The 18,456-nt window shown below is 52.1% G+C and overlaps 2 protein-coding genes across 2 annotated transcripts; one reads left to right on the forward strand and one right to left on the reverse strand.

The window, feature by feature from the left end:
* Positions 1-10,083: 10,083 nt before the first annotated feature.
* QC761_202390 (uncharacterized protein) lies at positions 10,084-13,461 on the forward strand (the record flags this gene model as incomplete). The annotated part of the gene is made up of 1 exon (XM_062875967.1): positions 10,084-13,461. One exon carries the CDS (start codon positions 10,084-10,086, stop codon positions 13,459-13,461), a length of 3,378 nt encoding a protein of 1,125 aa, XP_062734518.1.
* A 2,583-nt stretch (positions 13,462-16,044) lies between these two features.
* QC761_202410 (uncharacterized protein) lies at positions 16,045-17,770 on the reverse strand (the record flags this gene model as incomplete). The annotated part of the gene is made up of 3 exons (XM_062875968.1): positions 17,289-17,770; positions 17,175-17,232; positions 16,045-17,121 (listed from the first exon to the last, which is right to left on the reverse strand). The coding sequence occupies exons 1-3, from the start codon at positions 17,579-17,581 to the stop codon at positions 16,045-16,047; spliced, it is 1,428 nt and encodes a 475-aa protein (XP_062734519.1). The 5' UTR covers positions 17,582-17,770.
* Between the last annotated feature and the right edge of the window lie 686 nt (positions 17,771-18,456).

Raw genomic sequence — 18,456 nt, forward strand, 5'->3', positions numbered from 1 at the left:
GTAGTGCACTTGATGTGAGGCGCTGCTTTGCCGAGTGCGAAGGCTATGCAACAACACAGCAAAGCACGAGAGAGAGGCGGTGCCACTCCGGGATCGAAGATCTCAACCACATCTCGACCAAAAAAACCCAAGCATCAATAATACCTACTGGCAACATACTTTTCGGGCCGTCTTCCCAATGGCGGTCACTGGCGGTGAATCAAAACCCCTAGCACCCTCACTTACTCCCTGATAATAATGAGCCGACTTTTCCGTTCCCCCCCAATTGAAGCCAAGTAGCCGCGTTATTCACCAGCTCCTCCCCTACCCATCCCAACGTACGTCGTATAACCCCCCATCAGTTGCCTCACCTCTGAATGCGAGATGTCAATATCATAAATATTTGTCACTTTCTTGTTGTTTTGTCGCATAAGCCACCATCACTGCCCTGCAGGCCTTGTCCGTTAAACATGGTCATATGCATTGTCACAACAGACCTCTCATTGTCTTTTTCAGTACCGGTGTTTCTCTTCAGCTGCTCAACTTTTGTCACGTATCACTTTTCTTCGGTCTCCCCCAAAGCAGATACCAAAACATCAAACGGCAACTTCCACCCAGAGCCTTGTCCAGTAGGTAGTCACTTACTGTTGGTACCTGTGTACTATCAAACAACTGACCCTCGACGACGACTCGGCCGAAGCTGCAGTCTGTTAAAAGCGTGACACGTTACACCCACTCATTCTTCCCCCTACCTCCAAATCTCGTGGTCATCACCCCCTACACATGACCTTCCCACACACGCAAGCCAAAAATCCCAGCCAGGCTCGGAGGAATCCAACTTGTCGTCTTATCCTTCCTGTACAGCAGGCCCTTAGTGGGTGACCCTACCTACCGCGTTTAGCCTCCTCCAAAAAGTAGGGCGAACAAAGATGGATGAATGGTTGGGCAAGTGTCAGATAGAGCAACCAAAATCTTAGATCTCAACCCCATCTCCCGCTCAAGTGGTTGGTGCAAATGTGTGTGGGCGCACAACTCACTCCCCTCCTCCTTCGCCCCCGGTTCCTTCACTGTCTCAACAACCTCACGAACACAACCACCTTTCCTCAACGAACAGGTATGGTATTACAAACTCCCTTCGTTCCTGATTTTCTTTTTTTGCCAAACAACAAGAACAAAACCCCCTTGCCAGTCAAACCCGCTGCTGCCAGGCGCAATCCCCAGGTCAGTTATCGGTAAACAATCCCCTGCTGTGCATAAAATTCCATCTACGTCATACCTTCCCTCCCCAGGGCATCCCCACTCACACCCCTCCGAGCAGGCGGGTTCCAGGTTCGGGTTCTTTTCCCTCACTTCCTTTTTTTTGGTGGGGGGGGCGGGGGGTGGCCGAATGTGGAACCAACAACCACCACATTAAATTTTTTTTTGGAAGGATTCTAGAAAACCCTTGGAAGAAAAGGCTGGAAAGGTAAAATAAATAAAAAAATAATAAAGATAATAAAAAATGATCAAAAAAATTAAAAACCAACCAACCAACCCTGCTTCAACCCTGCCCGCCCTTGACCTTCCCTTGGCGGGGTAAAACCAAACCAAAAACCGTGAGGGGAAAGGGGTTTCGTAGGGTTGTTTATATGTGTTAGGTAATAATCCAACATTCAATATCAAGCTACACTGGCGAAAGACATGACAGGAGAAAAGATACTTGTTTCTCCTCGGCGGCGGCGGCGGTGGTGGTGGTGGTGGTGGTGGTGGTAGTAAGGGTAGTTAGTTAGTTGTGTCTGGTGGTTGGGACAAGCCGCCCGCTGCGGCTTGAAAGACCTCGCCATTATGACAGAAATATATGCAAACAAACGCCCTGTAGCAATGGTGGTCATGATCAAAAAGAAAATCCTCGGCAATGTAGTCTGGTCTGGTGCAATGTACCACACATGTCCCCGTCTTCAAGTCCAGTACCTAAACCCTGCCTACGTACACTTACCATCGTGGTATCTTCATGATCTCTTGCCATGGCAGTCAAAGCATCTCCGCACTGAATTCTTCATTTGGGTCTCTGCATCTTTCACTGTCATTCTCGAGAAAAGGTCAGGTAGTTTTATCACCCTCCCCCCGTCCCCCCGGCAAACCACGCTCACAAACCCCAGAACATCTCACACATCCTGGCTGCTGCAGCAGAAATGATATGCAGCAGCAGCAGCAGGGCCAAAGCGCCACCACCACCACCACCACCACCGTCGGGGGGTTGGGGGAGCAAAAGAGAGAAATTGATGGCATCGTGGCCCATCGTCCCCAAAATCTGCAACCCTGCCATCCGGATCATCTCCTGCAAACAAGGGTTTGGATTAATACCGCTCTCCCTCTTTCCCCCGTTGATGGATGTATATCAAGCTTAGTGGTCTTCCTTCCTCATCAGCAAAAAAAGAGCCCTTTCTGGTGGTGGTGGTGACCCCAACATTTCTCCTGCTACTACAACCCCATCAATTTCCCGGAGACCACCTTATGATAAGAAACAAAAAGTTCTCAGTCTTTCTGGTCAAGTTAGGTAGGTAGGTAAGTCAAAAGAACCGTAAAGAAAGACTGCCGTGGATTTGGACAAGACTGAATTCCCCCCTCTTCTCCTTCACCCCCCTCTCCCGCCCCTCAACCCTTGCCGGCCATGCGTACATATACGAACTGATGCACCCCAGGTGGTGCAGCCCATGCAAATATATACCCATTAGGACAATACATACATACCAAACAAACAAACCCCCCGTCCGTTTCCTAGAACGCCACAAAAAAAAAGTTTCCTCTCTCAAAACAGCCTCCATTGTCTGCCCCCAGAAGCGATGAGGGGAGACCACCACACGAACTGCTGACCTGTCTCTTCCTGCCGGATTGAGCGATTTGCAGAAACCGTGAATGCAACAAGCAGGTTGAAGAAACTGGCTGGGCCCCACCAATTCCCGCCCGCTGCTGCGTTGTCACTTTGATATGATGAGGAGTGCCATGTCGATAAAAAGGCAAGTCGACGGACGGGTTTCTTGCATGGTGCAGCAGCAAAGCAAGCAACACTTTCGTGCCCACTTCCCCCCCCACCCGCCCCCAAACGCACATCTCCAGATCGCAAAGCAAAGGCTGGATCTCGGTTGCTTGCTCGCCCTCACATGTCTTTCCCCTATCTCTTAGAAATCACCAACGTCATGTTGCCTTATCCCGCCGGGTCGAGATTGGCCAGAGAGAGAGAGAGAGAGAGAGAGAGAGAGAGAGAGAGAAAAGATAAAAAGGAAGAGAACGTGTACAGAACAGGTGTTTGCTACCATGCAGCATGCAGCGCGGGATGGCTTGAAGAACTGCTCCATATTGAAAGCGGGCAGGGAGCAGGAGTTGACGAATGTCGTTGAAGAAAAAGCATGCTTCGAAACACCCCACAGTTTTTGTTTCGCTGCAGATGTTCTGTGCAAGCGAACACCACCCCCTGTGGCTGATCGGAACCTTTTTTTAATCCCCCACCACCACCACCCCTCCAAGAAAACGACTCCAGACCTCCAGACCTCCAGACGACAACAACATCCCGTGCAATCATCATGCCATCTGCTACGGCCGGCACGACCTCCGCGGTAGTAGAAAACAGTGGCTTCGCAAGTGCCGCGGGGAAGATCGCCGGGGCAGCCGGCTTCAGATCCTCAGTGGGTGGCACGCAATCGGAATTCTTGATGAAGTTGCTTTGCATATTCGTGTGTGTGTGAGCTGGCGTCCATCCCATCACGGAATCCATTGCTGGTTCCGCGTACCTCTTCTCATTGCTTCTTTTTCGTTGGAACAGTACCCTCTCCTAGGACCTGAGAAACGTCACGGCGGTCCATCAGTGCAGCTTGCAGCGGGACCTCCCGCTCTCAACTCGGCCTATCAGCCCCCTTGTAGCCAAAGAAAGGTATGATAAGGGGCTGTGCCAAACCGAATAGTATTCGGTCATGTCCATTCGAAAGACGACAAACACTTCCGGCCTTGTTGGTCCGTCTGCCCCGGGCCTTCATTGGCACCGGTCCTGCAGGACAGTGAGCCCAACACAAAAAAAAAAAAAAGAAGAGAAATATTGGGTGCTGCGTACTGCGTATGGAAGGGATACGGTAGCACCGATAGCTCAGGAGAAACCAACTGTTGACGATAAAAAAAAATTCTCTAGTGGTAGCAAACTACAGGTAGCTGAAAAGGGTTTTGCAACCCGCATCGAGTCACATAGTCGGTGAGCGTTTCAATAAGTCGGCATTTCCGCTCTTGCGTGCGTGATGAGAAAAACCATGGCCGGTTCGTCACATTGGGCATCACGCTGCTGGCGGGTAGAGGGGGGATAGAGAGGGAGGGCCCAATGCCGTGAGAGCGAGGCCGGAGTGGAAGGCCGTATAGGGGCTGTTGTGACCCCTTCCCTAATGAGCCCACGAGGCACTGGTATTTGCGCTGACGAACCAAACCACCTCACATCGGCGGGTTGTGCTCATGACTTGCCATTGGCTCTGCAGTATCCGACTGCTGCGCACAGCGTGTGTCGAGGCAAGACAGGGCAGATCAGGTCAGGTCGAGACAGAGAGGCATGACGTGGTTTGCTGTATCAAAGTCCGTGATAGGCTTGCGAGGGAGGCAGGTCCCCTGGTTCCGAAGAGGGCGAGTAGACATAGGTAACGGAGGTTGCATCGAGTGAGGAACACCGTGGGCATTTGCCGACATTCCAATGATCCAGCGGCGAGCTGCCACATGACTGTGAGGGACGAGGGTGCTGATGAGATTATCGAGAAAGATAATCTGCGGCCTGCCAGGTTTGAAACCGCTCGGGAGTTGGACGTTTTGGGCAACGGCGGCTAACACGCCATCGTCGCCGATCCGTCGTGGGGCCATCCCGACGCCGGCCACTAACGGTGCAAAGTCCCGGCTCATCAGGATGCGGGGGCACTCGGGCGTGTCGGGGTTTCCAGGCTGGCGGTGAGGCAGCCGTGACGGTGCGGGTGATCACTGGGTGTCACCGATGCCAGCCCAGGATGCGCATGTGTTTGTCCATCGCTGATCTGCACATCAAGCCATCAATTCCTTCCTGCGCTACCGTTTCAACTTTTTGACAGTCCGGGGGAGGTACGGAGCAAGGAAAGGCGGCAGATTATCAGATCATTTCATCTTGTTTGGCTGCCTCCGGAAGAAAATGACCAGTCGAATAGGATGGCGAGTCAGGGCATAGTATTGGCATATTCCCAGACAATGTGCGTGTCGCTGGACATTGCAAAAAAAATAGTATATGTGCGTTTTCATCAGAAGTCGATGTTGCACCCAATTGTCAGTACCTACGCCGCCAGCCATCACGCCATCATAGTCCATCTTGATATCGCGGGTTCTCCCACTAGCGCCATCGGCCGGCCTACACTACAGACATGTTGGCCGCTGGCGCTATTGCTGGTGGCCTGCGACGTTTCTTTTCCAGAAGGTGTCGTCTGGCCGCACGACGACGTCGGTAATGCCCCAAACAGTTGGTCGAGTGCGTGGTGTCGGGTGATTCGGCTTGCTAGAAAGAGCTCTGCCGGGAAGGCGGGGCGGGCGGGCTGGGCTGGCAAGGTGGTATCACAAAGAGGGCAGAGGAAACGATGTCATTGGGATGGGTTAGATCTGGTCCCTGACCAGCGGCAGGGACTTTATCGCTTGAAGCGAGAAGGAAAATGGCGCCCAAGGCTAAGATTTTTGGCCCCGTGACACGATTCGGGCGACCCGCTATTATGCCGAGCACGAATTGAGGGCATTCAACTGGTTCAGCGCAATCCAGGTACCCAATCAAGTTGCGGGGACAGCACGGCGGGAATGGATCTTGGACTGGTTCTTTTCTTTGACGGACGAGAGCGTGGCCGTCCGAAAGATGATCAAAACGTTGATCGTCAGCCTGGGCATGTTTGAGATGGCTGTTTGGTGTCGTTGCTGCCATATCCCGAAATAATGCCATGGTGTGTGTTTGCTGCCAATTCGTCTGCCGCCGCCAGTGGGTTGGGGGTCTCTATCTGCGCCGGGAAAGCGATTTACTAGAACAAAGGCGCCTGTCAGCACCCATGCATTCGTATTGCTATTATCGGCGCGACTCTGTCGCGGGCATGCTTGGCATCAGAGCAGCAATGGAGTTCTTGGGCACCTCCTCTCCGGGGAGGTCGGTGAGGTGCTTCGTAAAACGAGATCGAAACCGAGGCTCTGCGCCCGCTCGCATGGCCCAGGGCAGTGATCCTGCAGTGACCCCCTAGTGTAGCGCCTCGATATTTTGTGCATATTGTACACCGTATGGGTGCATATGCCATCAAGGTGTGCATGTAGGTGAGGTGTAAGATTCAGGGCGAAGGCCGGGCAACGCCCTGGTATGAAGATCACCCACAGCGTGCCCCAGATCGCAACAGCGAGCAAAATCATACCTGGCTGCAGCTACGCTACGGAGGGGTTAGGAACGGAGTCAGTAGAAGCGCCAAAAAATAGCCTCTTGGGTTGTGGACGGAGAGGCCTCTCCATGCGGCACAGGCTACAGCGCATTCGCTTTTGAGAAGGGTTGGTTGTTGGAAGTTGGATCGATCGAAGGCTGCCGACTTGCCGGACTCGGTGCACCATGCTCCCAGCTGAACTAGCGGTGGCTCCCCCAACACTGGATGAGTGAAATCTCGGGCGATTTGCCATGTGCCATGTGCTCGTCACTGCCGGCGGTCAACAGTTGTCGGGTCGAGGGTTGCTTTCTGCTCTCAGCATCAGCAACAGGCTCAGAGGTGCTCGAGGGCCTGAGGAGGGATAGGGCATAAGCAGGGCTTCAGGTGGTACTGGTGAGGGCGATCCCTCTGACCGCATCCCGTTTCCCATCCAAGTGGCCTCGGTCGATGGTTACCTTTGCTGCTCTCGGCGGACGGCTATCCGGCTCCGGAGAGAGGCAGAGGCAGAGAGGCAAAAAGGCTAGGAGGACAGAGTGTGCTCTGTGGCTGCAAGTGGTTCGCCGCCGTCGTTGCGGGACAGGCTTCAGCCAAAAAGGCCAATGAGGTTGGAATGAGGGGCAGTCCAAGGCTCCAAGCTGGAGCCATGTGGACGATATCGTTGGGTGGGGCTGGGCACGACAGGGGCAGCTTCAAGGGCTGCAGCTGTTTGGCAACCACCCAACCGCTCGGATCCGCTTTTCTGTCCCTGTCCGCCGGGAGCATCAGCGTTTTGTACCTGTACCTGTGCCGGTGCCGTACCTGAATTGATATGTGTGATTCCATACCATAGAGTCGTAGAATCAAGCGTTGAAAAACGAGAAACGACCGCTGCGAAAATCAAACGGCAACCTCATCAGATGATTCGGGTGATGAATGACATCTCCATCCCGTCAGGGAGAGGTTGCAGGGCAGCACAAGTGTGAACACCGCCGTCCGATCTGTGTGTTGTTGTTGGATCGTCTGCAGTGTCTTCCCATTTCAGAAGGGCAACGACGGCAACCGGCAACGGCTTCACTTTCATGTCAGACTGCGCCTGCGACAAAAGGTCAGCATTAATATCATTACCATGGCACGAGGCTCCATTCGTATGTCAATGGATCCAAAACGGGCCATACAACCGGAGGAGCCCCCCCATCTGATACTTATGGTGATGGCGGCAGAAAGTTTATTTTGTCCTCAGAGTGGCGTATGACTGACGTTTGGTTGGTCGGTCCTGCTTGCACCGGGGCATCCACTCGAGCAAATCCGAAAGAGGAAGGCTTGATGCGAGGGCACCGTGTCAGTCGCGTTCGGTGGTTTGGTTCGTAGAAAGCTGCGGGGTTGCGGGTTGCGGGTGGTTTGCGAGCCCCGTTTTCTTTGGGGGTTGATTTCCAACCTGTTCCATGATCTCATCCCTTCCACATCCGTCCGTTCTCCCAGCGAACGCCAGCGAATCACCGAGAAATACGGCCGTGGGGACCTGGAGTTGTACTGGGGAGAGTCGACGACGACGGTGTTTTCGGAGGTCGGCTGTTTCGTAGGGCTTGAAAACGAGACGGTGTACTTTGTACCGGTACTTGTACCAGCTTTTGCTCCGCGAACCCTAGCGCTAAGGCAATGGTGCCCATCAAAATTTGCAGGCCAGTGAGTGACCACAGTTGCAACCTACCCCCATGCTTCAGAACAACTTGACCTCTCTCACTGGATCCAATGTATTATTCTCGGTATCTTTTGCATATTTGTCTTTTCATATTATCAGCAATCCGGAGTCCTTTTGACTTGCAAAGAGCGTTTGTCTTCGAGCGAGTTCGTTCCTCTGAATAGAGCTACATCTGTTAGGTAATAACAAGACACACTGTGCTGTTTCCGGCTCGTGGCCCAACAACAACCCAACAAGAGCAAGTAACAAGTATCTTACACTTACTACCGTAGGAATCCGCTGCCATCGCCTCCCGCCAAGGGCTTGTTCAGACAGCTGGGTTTGTAGCCGTGTTCCGTAGATTGGGTTCCCTGCTCGAGGTTCATGGTCCAAGGATGCTGTTGCTGGTGCCCAGTCCTGGTCCCTGGAGCGCTTACCGCGAGGAAGGTACAATGTACTTGCAGCTTGGATGACACAATTTTCACTCCATCAGAAGGGAACAGTCACCGTCTATTTCCCATTTCCCCATACAAGTTTTTGCAGCTCCTGCTTTTGCTTCTCCTGCTTTGCTCCCTTGCCCTGACCGTGCCATGGCTTCTGCGCCGTCACTCGAGCTAATAATTTCCGGGCATTGCCTTCTGGAACGCAGCAACAAAAGAGCCAACGCCCACCCACTCCAGCTCACCCACATCCCCCACCCTACCACAGGTCCACGGCCTTGAAATAAAGTTTTGGCTGCGCGCCCTCGAACTCGACAGACGGACACAAATCAAACTCTCCAAAACCTGAAACCACCTTTAGGTTAACCTCAACTTCCAGGTTGCTCACCATACGACATCTAACCACGCCGGTACACGAGCACACACCCACTGCCAACTGCCTACCTTATACTGCCTGTCCTGCCGCAGCAGACCTCGAGCCATTGTTCTGCTGCTACCCGCGTCCTCGACTGATCAGCCATTCCCGACGACCACCTTGGCCTGCTCCTGGGCTGAGAGCTGCGGTACCTCCAGGACAAAGTGTCGGGCAATTTTTGTGTGGTTTTTTGGTCTCACCTCCTTTTCTCGACGCTGCACGCGCGCCACAAGCGAAACCGCATACCTCACCCAGCAATAGCGCTGCTCGGCTGGTCTGGCGCATTCGCCAAGCTACACACGGAATTCACTCCTCATCTCTCCCCCAAGTTCCCAACCTCTGCCCAGCACTTACGGACCTGCAATCCCACCAGGAGACGAGCACGGGAAGTGGGCGCTGCTATAGGGTTGCTGAGGAGGACCTGTGTCTGCTGCAGTGCGGTCGGCATTCATCTTTTTGGACTGCTGCTGCTTGTAATAAGCTGTGTTTGAAGCAGGCCTTGTCTGTGTGGACCACCAAGGTTCCCCCAAAAAAGCTGGGACTCTCCAGGAAACGTCCCAATAGAGACACTTGCATACGACTGCCACCTCGCCAACCCAGGCTTCACAACGCAAGACAGGCTCTCGCACACACGGGCCACTCCCGCCCCATCCACCCCCCAAGAAGCGCTCGACCTGGGTCGTACATGCTGTGTGTAGGTACCTAGGTCATTGTTCCCCGTACCTGGTACCCACAGATACCACAGGTACATCACTTACAGCGACCACTCACGACTGGTTCGGGTGCGCCTCGCTGCTCTTTGCTGATTGCGCGTGGGACTGGATCTTCCATCGCCTTGCATCTTCTCACACCCATACAACTACTCAGTCCTGGGCCCCTGGCCGTCCATTCCTTTATACTTCAAGAACGACACCCCCCTCCCCGGAGTCGACTGGTCCGTATATCTATATCCTCCCCGCATTTCTAGCCATTGGCATCAACACACATTACAAGCACCATACCACTCGAAGAAAGATGCGACCAAAGGCTTCCCATTTCAGATAGTCCTCCAAGATCTTTCCTTGCCTATACCGTGGCCCTCTTCGTCTCCAAGTCCACGCCTTTGGGTCGGCAAAGCGGCTGCTCCCTTTCCTAGTGCCTGTCTATTTCCCGGGACTTTTCTATCCTGCAACAACCGTCGAAATCATGTCCGTCTCTACCGATTCACCGCGTCCATTACTGCCCTCCACATCTTCTCCCATGACTCGCGATCTCCTCCAGAGCAGGCGTTCTTCACGCCCCAGCCAGGTCCGGACGGACTTGGTTCCTCCATCACATGCCCAGCTCGTCGTTATACCACCATCAGCAGTCAGCAACTCGTCCGCCTCCACCATGTGGCCAAGCTCGCAACATGGCTCGCCAACCCAGTCTATGGAGGCTGTTGCCAGTCTCACGACGGCCAGCTCCCTACAGGGCTCACCAGACTCGCTGGAGCCGGGGCAGGAAAAGGGGCTTGAGCTCGTCACCCCTTTGCAGCTTCCGGAGGCCATTGTCTCGAAGCAGCCCGACCAGGCTACCACCACATTGTCTCGAAGAACCAGCAACACCTCACTCGGCAGCACCCTGAAGAGCCCCCTTGGAAGCACAACGGCCATGGCTGAGGCTAGCAAGTCGATGAGCCTGATCCGTCGAACCTCGAGCTCGCTTCGTAATAGGGCCAATGGCCTGTTCCCTCGAAGGGGTTCCTCAACCCATCCAAGGAGCCGGGATGGGAGCGTTGGTCCCGGTGTCATGCGAAGGAGGGGCAGTATGAGCAATCCCGGCACCCCCTATGACAATATCAGTCCCTTCGAGACTGATTCAGATGATGATGTGGTACTCGTGGGCGTCGATGAAGTATTTGGTGGTGATGGGGCCATCCGAGAACCAAGCCCTCTTGCTTCAACACCATTGGCCGCGACTTTTGGCTCCGTTCCGCTCTCCCTCCGCCAAGGGACGCCACTGACGAAAATCACCAAAAAGAACAACCGAAAGCGTATCGTTCTGACCTTGGACCCCGATTCGGCCAAAATCTGGTGGGATCGGACCAAGGCATCGAAGTGTGTTTATGTTGACGACATCAAGGAGATTCGCATGGCGGGAGACATTGGACAGTACTTGCTCGATGCGAAACTCGAAGAAAAGGACAGGCCCAGGTTCTTCTCCTTGATGTATGCGGTTCCAGGGAAGCCAGGGGTAACAAAGTGGCTACACCTCATCACCGACACAGACAAGGCCTTCTACGACTGGACCCAGACACTTGGAGCCTTCTCCCAGTACCGGCAAGATTTTGCGGCCAGCCTTATGGCTTTCAATGACGATGCTGTTCGTGTTTATTGGGACCGGGAGATGGAAAAGCGGTTCGGTGCGGTGCGTTCCAAGGAGGCCGAACAAATTGAATTTGCCGATGTTGAACGTGTGTGCCGAAACCTGCACATTCATGCGTCTACCGACTCGCTGCGGAAAATCTTCAACACTATCAAGGGCAAGCCCCTGTCGTACTCCCAGAGCAGCAACTCTGGCCTCAACTTTGATGAATTTCTTGAATTTGTACGAATGATGAAGGCGCGAGAAGACATCCGCCGCGTATATCAAGAACACACCGCGAGTCAGGAGAGTGGTATGACCAAGCCCGAGTTCTTGCAGTTCTTGCGACTTGTGCAGTGTGAGAATGTCGACGACGACTTGGCAACTTGGGAGGCCACATTCGCTCGCTTTGCGCGTAGGGGCAAAGCGAAGGATGCCGAGTCTCAGGGTGATGCAGGTCTTATCATGTCAGAGGCCGCGTTTGCCAGTTATCTTTCCTCTTCTTCCAATGCCGTCATTCCCAAAGCACCACAAAAGTACGACCTGAACAGACCAATCAACGAGTACTACATTTCCAGCTCCCACAACACCTACTTGCTCGGTCGTCAAGTAGCAGGCACCTCTAGCGTAGAGGGCTACATCTCTGCACTGATGGGAGGTTGCCGATGTGTCGAGGTCGATTGCTGGGATGGTGCTGATGATCAGCCCGTCGTCTCGCATGGTCATACGATGACCACGCGCATCTCCTTTCTCGAGGTCATCAAGACCATCAACAAGTACGCCTTTGTCAAGTCTCGGTTTCCTCTCTGGATCTCCCTGGAGGTGCGGTGCAGCCAAGCGACGCAGGTCAACATGGCCAAGATCATGATCGAGATCTTTGGTGACAAGCTGGTGCAAAAGCCTCTCGAGTCCTTCATTGATCGCCTCCCAACCCCGTCAGATTTACTGGAGCGTATCCTCATCAAGGTCAAGAAGCCGCAACAGCCCGACCCCGTCGAGCGGGTTGGTCGTAGACGCGGCAACAGCATGCCTTCGCCTTTCCAACGCCCACTGCCAGACAACGGACCGGTCCCATCCAGTCCCCTCCTGAGTCCCACAGCGATGGCCCGTACCAACCGCATCAACACCATTACCGAGGGCAAAGTTCACGACACGCCCAGCAGCAGCCCCAGCGAGTGCGACAGCGAGAGCGAAAAGGATTCGGCAAGAAAGGTGGTTAACAGTAAGATCAGCCCGGTGCTCGGCGCGCTCGGAGTTTACTGTGTCGGTATCCAATTCGACGGCTTCGACACTCAAGAGGCCAAGTCGTTCAACCACATCTTCTCGTTCAAAGAGAAGACGTTTGCGGAGAAGAACCAACCTGGCCCATCGAAGCAGGCGCTCTACCGCCATAATATGCGGCACTTGATGCGGGTTTATCCCAATGGTGGGCGCATCACATCCAGCAACTTCGACCCACTGATCTACTGGAAGCGCGGAGTGCAGATGGCAGCGCTCAACTGGCAGACATTTGACCTCGGCATGCAGCTGAACCAGGCCATGTTTGCTGGCGGAACAGACCAGTCAGGTTATGTTTTGAAGCCATTAGAGGGGCGTCAGATCCAGCTCATGCCCAACTTGACCGCTGATGAATGCGTGGGCAAACGGCCGCGCAAGAGGGTTTCCTTTGATATTGATGTTATTTCAGCCCAGCAGTTGATGAGGCCGCTCAATCTCGGAGAGAAACGGACGTTGGATCCCTACGTCGAGGTTGAAGTCTTCCTTGCCGACGACAAGAGAAACAAGAACAATGCCGTCTCCAACGTTACCGTCGAAGAGTCGAAGCGCACCTACCGCTCCAAGTTTGTTCGCGACAATGGCTTCAATCCCGAGTTCAACATGTCCTGCTCGTTCGACCTCACCACCAAATACCCGGACTTGATCTTTGTGAGGTTCAAGGTCAAGCAGGCCGAATCCAAGGGTTACAATGACAAATCTCCTCCTCTGGCAACCTACACTGCCAAGCTTTCCAACCTCAAGCAAGGCTACCGCACAATCCCACTCCTGAACAAGGAAGGCGAACAATTCCTGTTCTCCACTCTCTTCGTCAAGATCCGCAAGGGTCCCGTGGAGGTGTTCATGGCTGATTATCAGGAAGAGGCCCCCAAGAACGGGAACAGACTCAAGAATATTGGCAGGAACGTCTTCAACCAATCCAACACGAGCCCCAAGTCAAGCATGGACAGCGGCCGTTCCTGAGAGCCCTTGCACACCCCTACAGCAACAAAAAAAAAGCTGGACTTTCCACTTGCCCCTTGTATCAATAACAGATTTGAACGGGCTTTCCTTCTGGCGCAGCCATCTGAGCCGCTGTTTTCATCATTTTCCACACATTTCTGTTTTCTGTTCAGGTTGAATCTATTATGAAATACCCGGTGGCTCATATCATGTATCATGGATAAACAGTGTTGGGGTTGGAGAGGTAGCTGTCTTGACAGTATTGTGTTTTATTTTTCTTCAACTTCTTTTTTCATGTGTGCTCTTCCCCCTGGAGGAGGAATGGTCTAACATGTGAGCACTTTTGGGCCAAGGGAGGAATCATCAATTCACAGGAGCAGGGGTTTGCACGGGACTGGGGGGAGGGAAATATTTGCGTGTATGTTTTGTGTATAAACAATACCCGTTTGACACAAACAAAATATTTGATGAATGTCCTGGAGACGCATGGGTTACAAAATGGGACTGGGGGTTTTATTCAGATTTATTGTTTTTCTCTTTTTCTTTTGTTTTTTTCTTTTGATACCAAGCATGATACCAAAGCATATTTTGGAAGATAGGGAAATTGGGAAAGGGAAGGAGGAGGCATATGTGACAAACATAATTTTGAACTTTGGCGGCGCAAAAACCTTTTGAGGAACGGGGGTTGGTTTGGGTGGGTGGGTGGCTAGCTTAGGTGGTGTTTGTGGCTTTTTTTTTTACATTAAATAGAGGAAAGTCAAAGAGAAGATGAAAGCCAAGAGATGAACAAACATATTTGGACGGATTGTTTTTTTTTGATGGTGGTTGCTATTTTGCTTTGCGGGATTTCGTCTGGGAGAGTAACCTTGAGTGGGCTTGGGTTGTTATAAGGGTGTTTGTTGTGTGCTACGCCGCTGGAACAGAAGAGGTAGCAGGGGTTTTTGGATTCATGATTATGATCGAGGGGAAGGGATATAGCATGGTTTCCATAAGGGCAAGGGGTGTTCGTAATCTCTGGGAATTGTGAAATCATTTTCCTTCTAGCTGCTAGTCAGCGCACGAACTTCATTCATTCTTTTTTTTCTCCCTGTTTCTTACAAGTTCTCGTCAGCATTCTCAAAAGATTCATAGGGACATGCATTTTGAGGAAGGTCATAATTATCAGGGCATGAATGGGACAAACAAACCATGAAAAGAAGGGTTTACAAATATTGGGGTTGACCATTTGTGTGTATGTGTGTTGTGGGAGACAGGCAAACTTGATATTTCATGGGTTCATACTACATTGGGGTACTACATCACAAGGATTAGGGAAGGAGGCTGTTTGTTTGGGGGAAGTCAGCTGCATAGCATAAGCATCATTATATACTCGTTGAGCGGCTCACGCTGCTGCTGTTGCTCCACGATACCTACACCCATTCTAATCCGCTGTGAACATGCACCCCCCGACCCAACCCACCTTTTATTCAATATGCTCGTAGATGTTTTCTGTGATATTGCGGTAGGAGGAAATCCTCCGGGGGCGGGGGGTGGGGAGGGCAAGCCATGATGAAACTGAAATGCCTTCAGGTAACTTGGAAATATACCTCTCTACCTTACCTCTGAGATCCACAAAACTCAACTACTACACTCGATTCTCTGCCAAAACCCATTTGTAGCATTTGCCCCCCAGAATAGTCTCAGTAGGTGCCTGGCCCATTGTCGCGAGTCAATGACAATTGAAGGTATGCGGTGATGATCAATTTCCATTGTCATCGACTCTCACACAGCCCGCCGTATTCTACCCTATCTAACTAGGGTACCCAACATTTGCGGTATACACCACGAGCCAAACCACACAAAAAGCCATGTTCAGTCATCAACTGTAGTACTCATATAGCAGCCGCGAAAAATAAGGGAGCACGACGTCAAAGTTACAACCCCCTACCAAAGTCATTGACATCACCACTCTACATTCTCACTCCCTGATACCTACAGCCGCGCTGCTTCCGGACCTGACCCCGGCACGCCGGTAAGTCACGGGTACGGTAATATCCCTGACAGGAACAGGCAGCAAGGTGTGATTCAGCTATCAGCATCCAGCAACGAAAATTACCATAAACTTCAAGCAATTTCTCATCCGGTATCAGATTGATGTGATTGGTGGTAGAGCTGATCAGATGATTGAGATAGGAGTGACCCCTGATAGAAATCACATGTAAACAATCGTGGCCTTCAGTCTTGAGCTGAAGCAATTGTACTGGTGTAGACATGTTGCCATAGAAAACTACAAGATGGAGATATTCATCACGGCGGCGGTAACATAACCTGGTGGGAGTTACTAGACTCAACGTAAATAGTAATTGAGTAAAGTCTCGCTGCATAGCCTTGAGGCAGTATGTACATCTAAGAACATCATCTATGAGCCTTCGCTATGCATAGCTATCGATGATAGTAGCTAATAGACCTGATGAGATCATAAGCACTCCTCCCCGAGTCTCAAGCATGCATCCCAAGATCAACTGTAGAGCCAAACCAAATCAACGCAAACGTCTTTCACAGTCCAAGCCAAACAATAAAACTCACCGGCGAGCCCCCTCCCAGCCATCAACCCACTCAACGAGATCACCACTGACCCTCCAAAGCATCATTCTTCTTCTCAGCTTTCTCCTCGGTCTTCTCCTCGCCCCAACCATCAACACCCTTATCCTCCTCATCATCCTTCTTGTTACCGAAGGTCTTCTTGGCCTGGGCAGACACAGTATACACAGTCATACCCGCCGACCCCAACTTTGTATCCACCATACCAGCCGTAAACTGGCCCATAAAGCGGGCGTAGTCTTCCGACTTGCGGATCTTGCACTTGCTACCCTCGGACTCAGCGTGCTGGGCCAGTGCTGCGTTTGTGTCGAACCATTTGGAACACACTGGGCACTGCACTTGGAAACCAGTGGTCGGATGTGTTAGAATGTGGTTTCGGAGACCATTGCTGGTAGGGAACGCCTTGCTAAACAAAGCGTCACTACATAAGCCTATTAAATTGGGCCGTTTTGACGAGTCATACATGCACCTGTCCCTAGGACACCCGTACTTTCTGGTATACTGGTTATAGTACTGTTTGGGGCCCCAATTGGGGTTGCGAGGATCGTGTCTGTCGTAGATCGGTCTCTTCTCAGGCTCTCGCCAACCTTGAGCTTGCGCGGGGGCGGGACGCGCAGGAGCAACAGCGGGGGTGGTGGCAGGACCAGGGTAGCTCGGAAAGAGCACCCTCATATCCCCAGCCTCACTTGACTGTTTCGGATGGTCGCTCCCCGGCCCAGTCAGCAAATCGCCCTTCTGACCAAGCGACATCATCTGGAAGGCGACGGGATCCGGCTTGTGGCTGCTGTCAACCAGAGGACGGAGAGAGGAGAGGGTGTCGCCAGCGGTCTCGTCCTCCGTTGTGGAAAGATACTGGGTGTAATGGGCAGGACCCTTGTTACTGCCGCTCCAAGCGGTGAAAGTGGCAACCTTGTTCTCATGTTGACCAGGCACCATCTGAAGCTGGCGGGCAAATCTCAGGGCTTTCTCTCGCTCCTCGGGGAATCTTTCATTGGAGATTGTGTTGCATCGGTTCTTTTCGATGTGATCCACGAAGCCGCTCATGCGAACAAAGGTGGGTTTGCAACCGGGGCAACCCATTTTCTGGTCAATCTGATGGAACTGTATCTAGGGACTTAGCTAAGAGTAACGCGGGCAGTCAGCAGAGTCCTTACCTGCTTGTAGTGCATCTCGGCACCACCCTCGGTGCGGAACATCATCATACATTTCTCGCTGTTGAGAGAAAGAGGTTAGGGACAAGCGGGGAAAACAAGAAGCCATAGACAAACCAGAAGTAGTGTTTGTTTCCCTTTGCATACTCCGTCTTCCAATGATTGATCATCGTCTGCTTGTCATCAAACGAGGCCTTGCAGGTTTGGCAGATAAACTTCGACTCCTCTGGCTTCTCCATCTCGTCCATGGTGTTAGACGACGACATCATGACCGTATAGGTAGAGGAGGAGGCAGAGGAAGAGGAGGAGGAGCAGGAGGAGGAGGAGGAGGAGGAGGAGGAGGATGATGATGGAGAGCATAAAGAACAAGTGTGGAAGAGATGGAAGAGTATAAAGAATAAGTTTGTCATGCGATTCCAACCTCAAAGAAGATGAGACGAGGAAGAGGAAGAAGTGTTTAGTTGGGATGCAAGTTTCCCAGCAGCAGGTAACCTAAATTTCAGAAGCAAACAGAGTTTGGCTGACCGTGCAATGATTCGACTTCAACTGGCAGGTACATCCTTTTCACCAGTAGGCCGACGTTTTCCATTTTCAGCCGGTCGGCAATAGTGGGCAAATACCTATGAGGAAAGAACGATGATGCCAGTAAAGGCCCCCGCTCCTTCTCAAAGACCGGAAGCATCAGATATGGCAATTGCGGGCAGACGGGGCTGTACCTTATGATGTCTGGGAGCTTGAGTGCTACGAGATCATGGGGAAGATCGGTCTGATATCATGTGTACATGGAGGTTACTGTACAAGTTCTGTTCTGGCAGTATGCGTAGAGGTCTAATGCCTACCAGGTAGATGAGGTGAGTAAATGTGGACAGACCTTCATGATTGATGATCGTATCTGTTGTTGTGTTTGCCCAGCCACTTCAAGCAACCGCACGGTAAAACAACCATGACAATAACAATAAGTTCGGCAAACATACAAATCTTCACATTTGACATCAGAGAAGATACAACCGGTCACCTACCTAGGTATGTTTGATCCATCAAGCTGCACACTCCCAACATCTCATCACAAGATGCTACTTCCTTCATCTTCACACTCTTCGCTGGTGATATCGCCCCCCATATCCAGATCCAAGCCTCAACCATCATGCCCGAACAATAGCATCCTCCTCCTTAAAACCATACATTAAACAAGGCTGTATACTTAGGCCTGTGGATGTGGCTATTCGTAGTCAAACCATGCAGCATATTTCACCCCTGACCCAGCACCTGTGCCCGATACAAACAA

This window comes from Podospora bellae-mahoneyi, chromosome 2 (genome assembly GCF_035222275.1).
Source record: "Podospora bellae-mahoneyi strain CBS 112042 chromosome 2, whole genome shotgun sequence".
Lineage (NCBI taxonomy): Eukaryota > Fungi > Ascomycota > Sordariomycetes > Sordariales > Podosporaceae > Podospora > Podospora bellae-mahoneyi.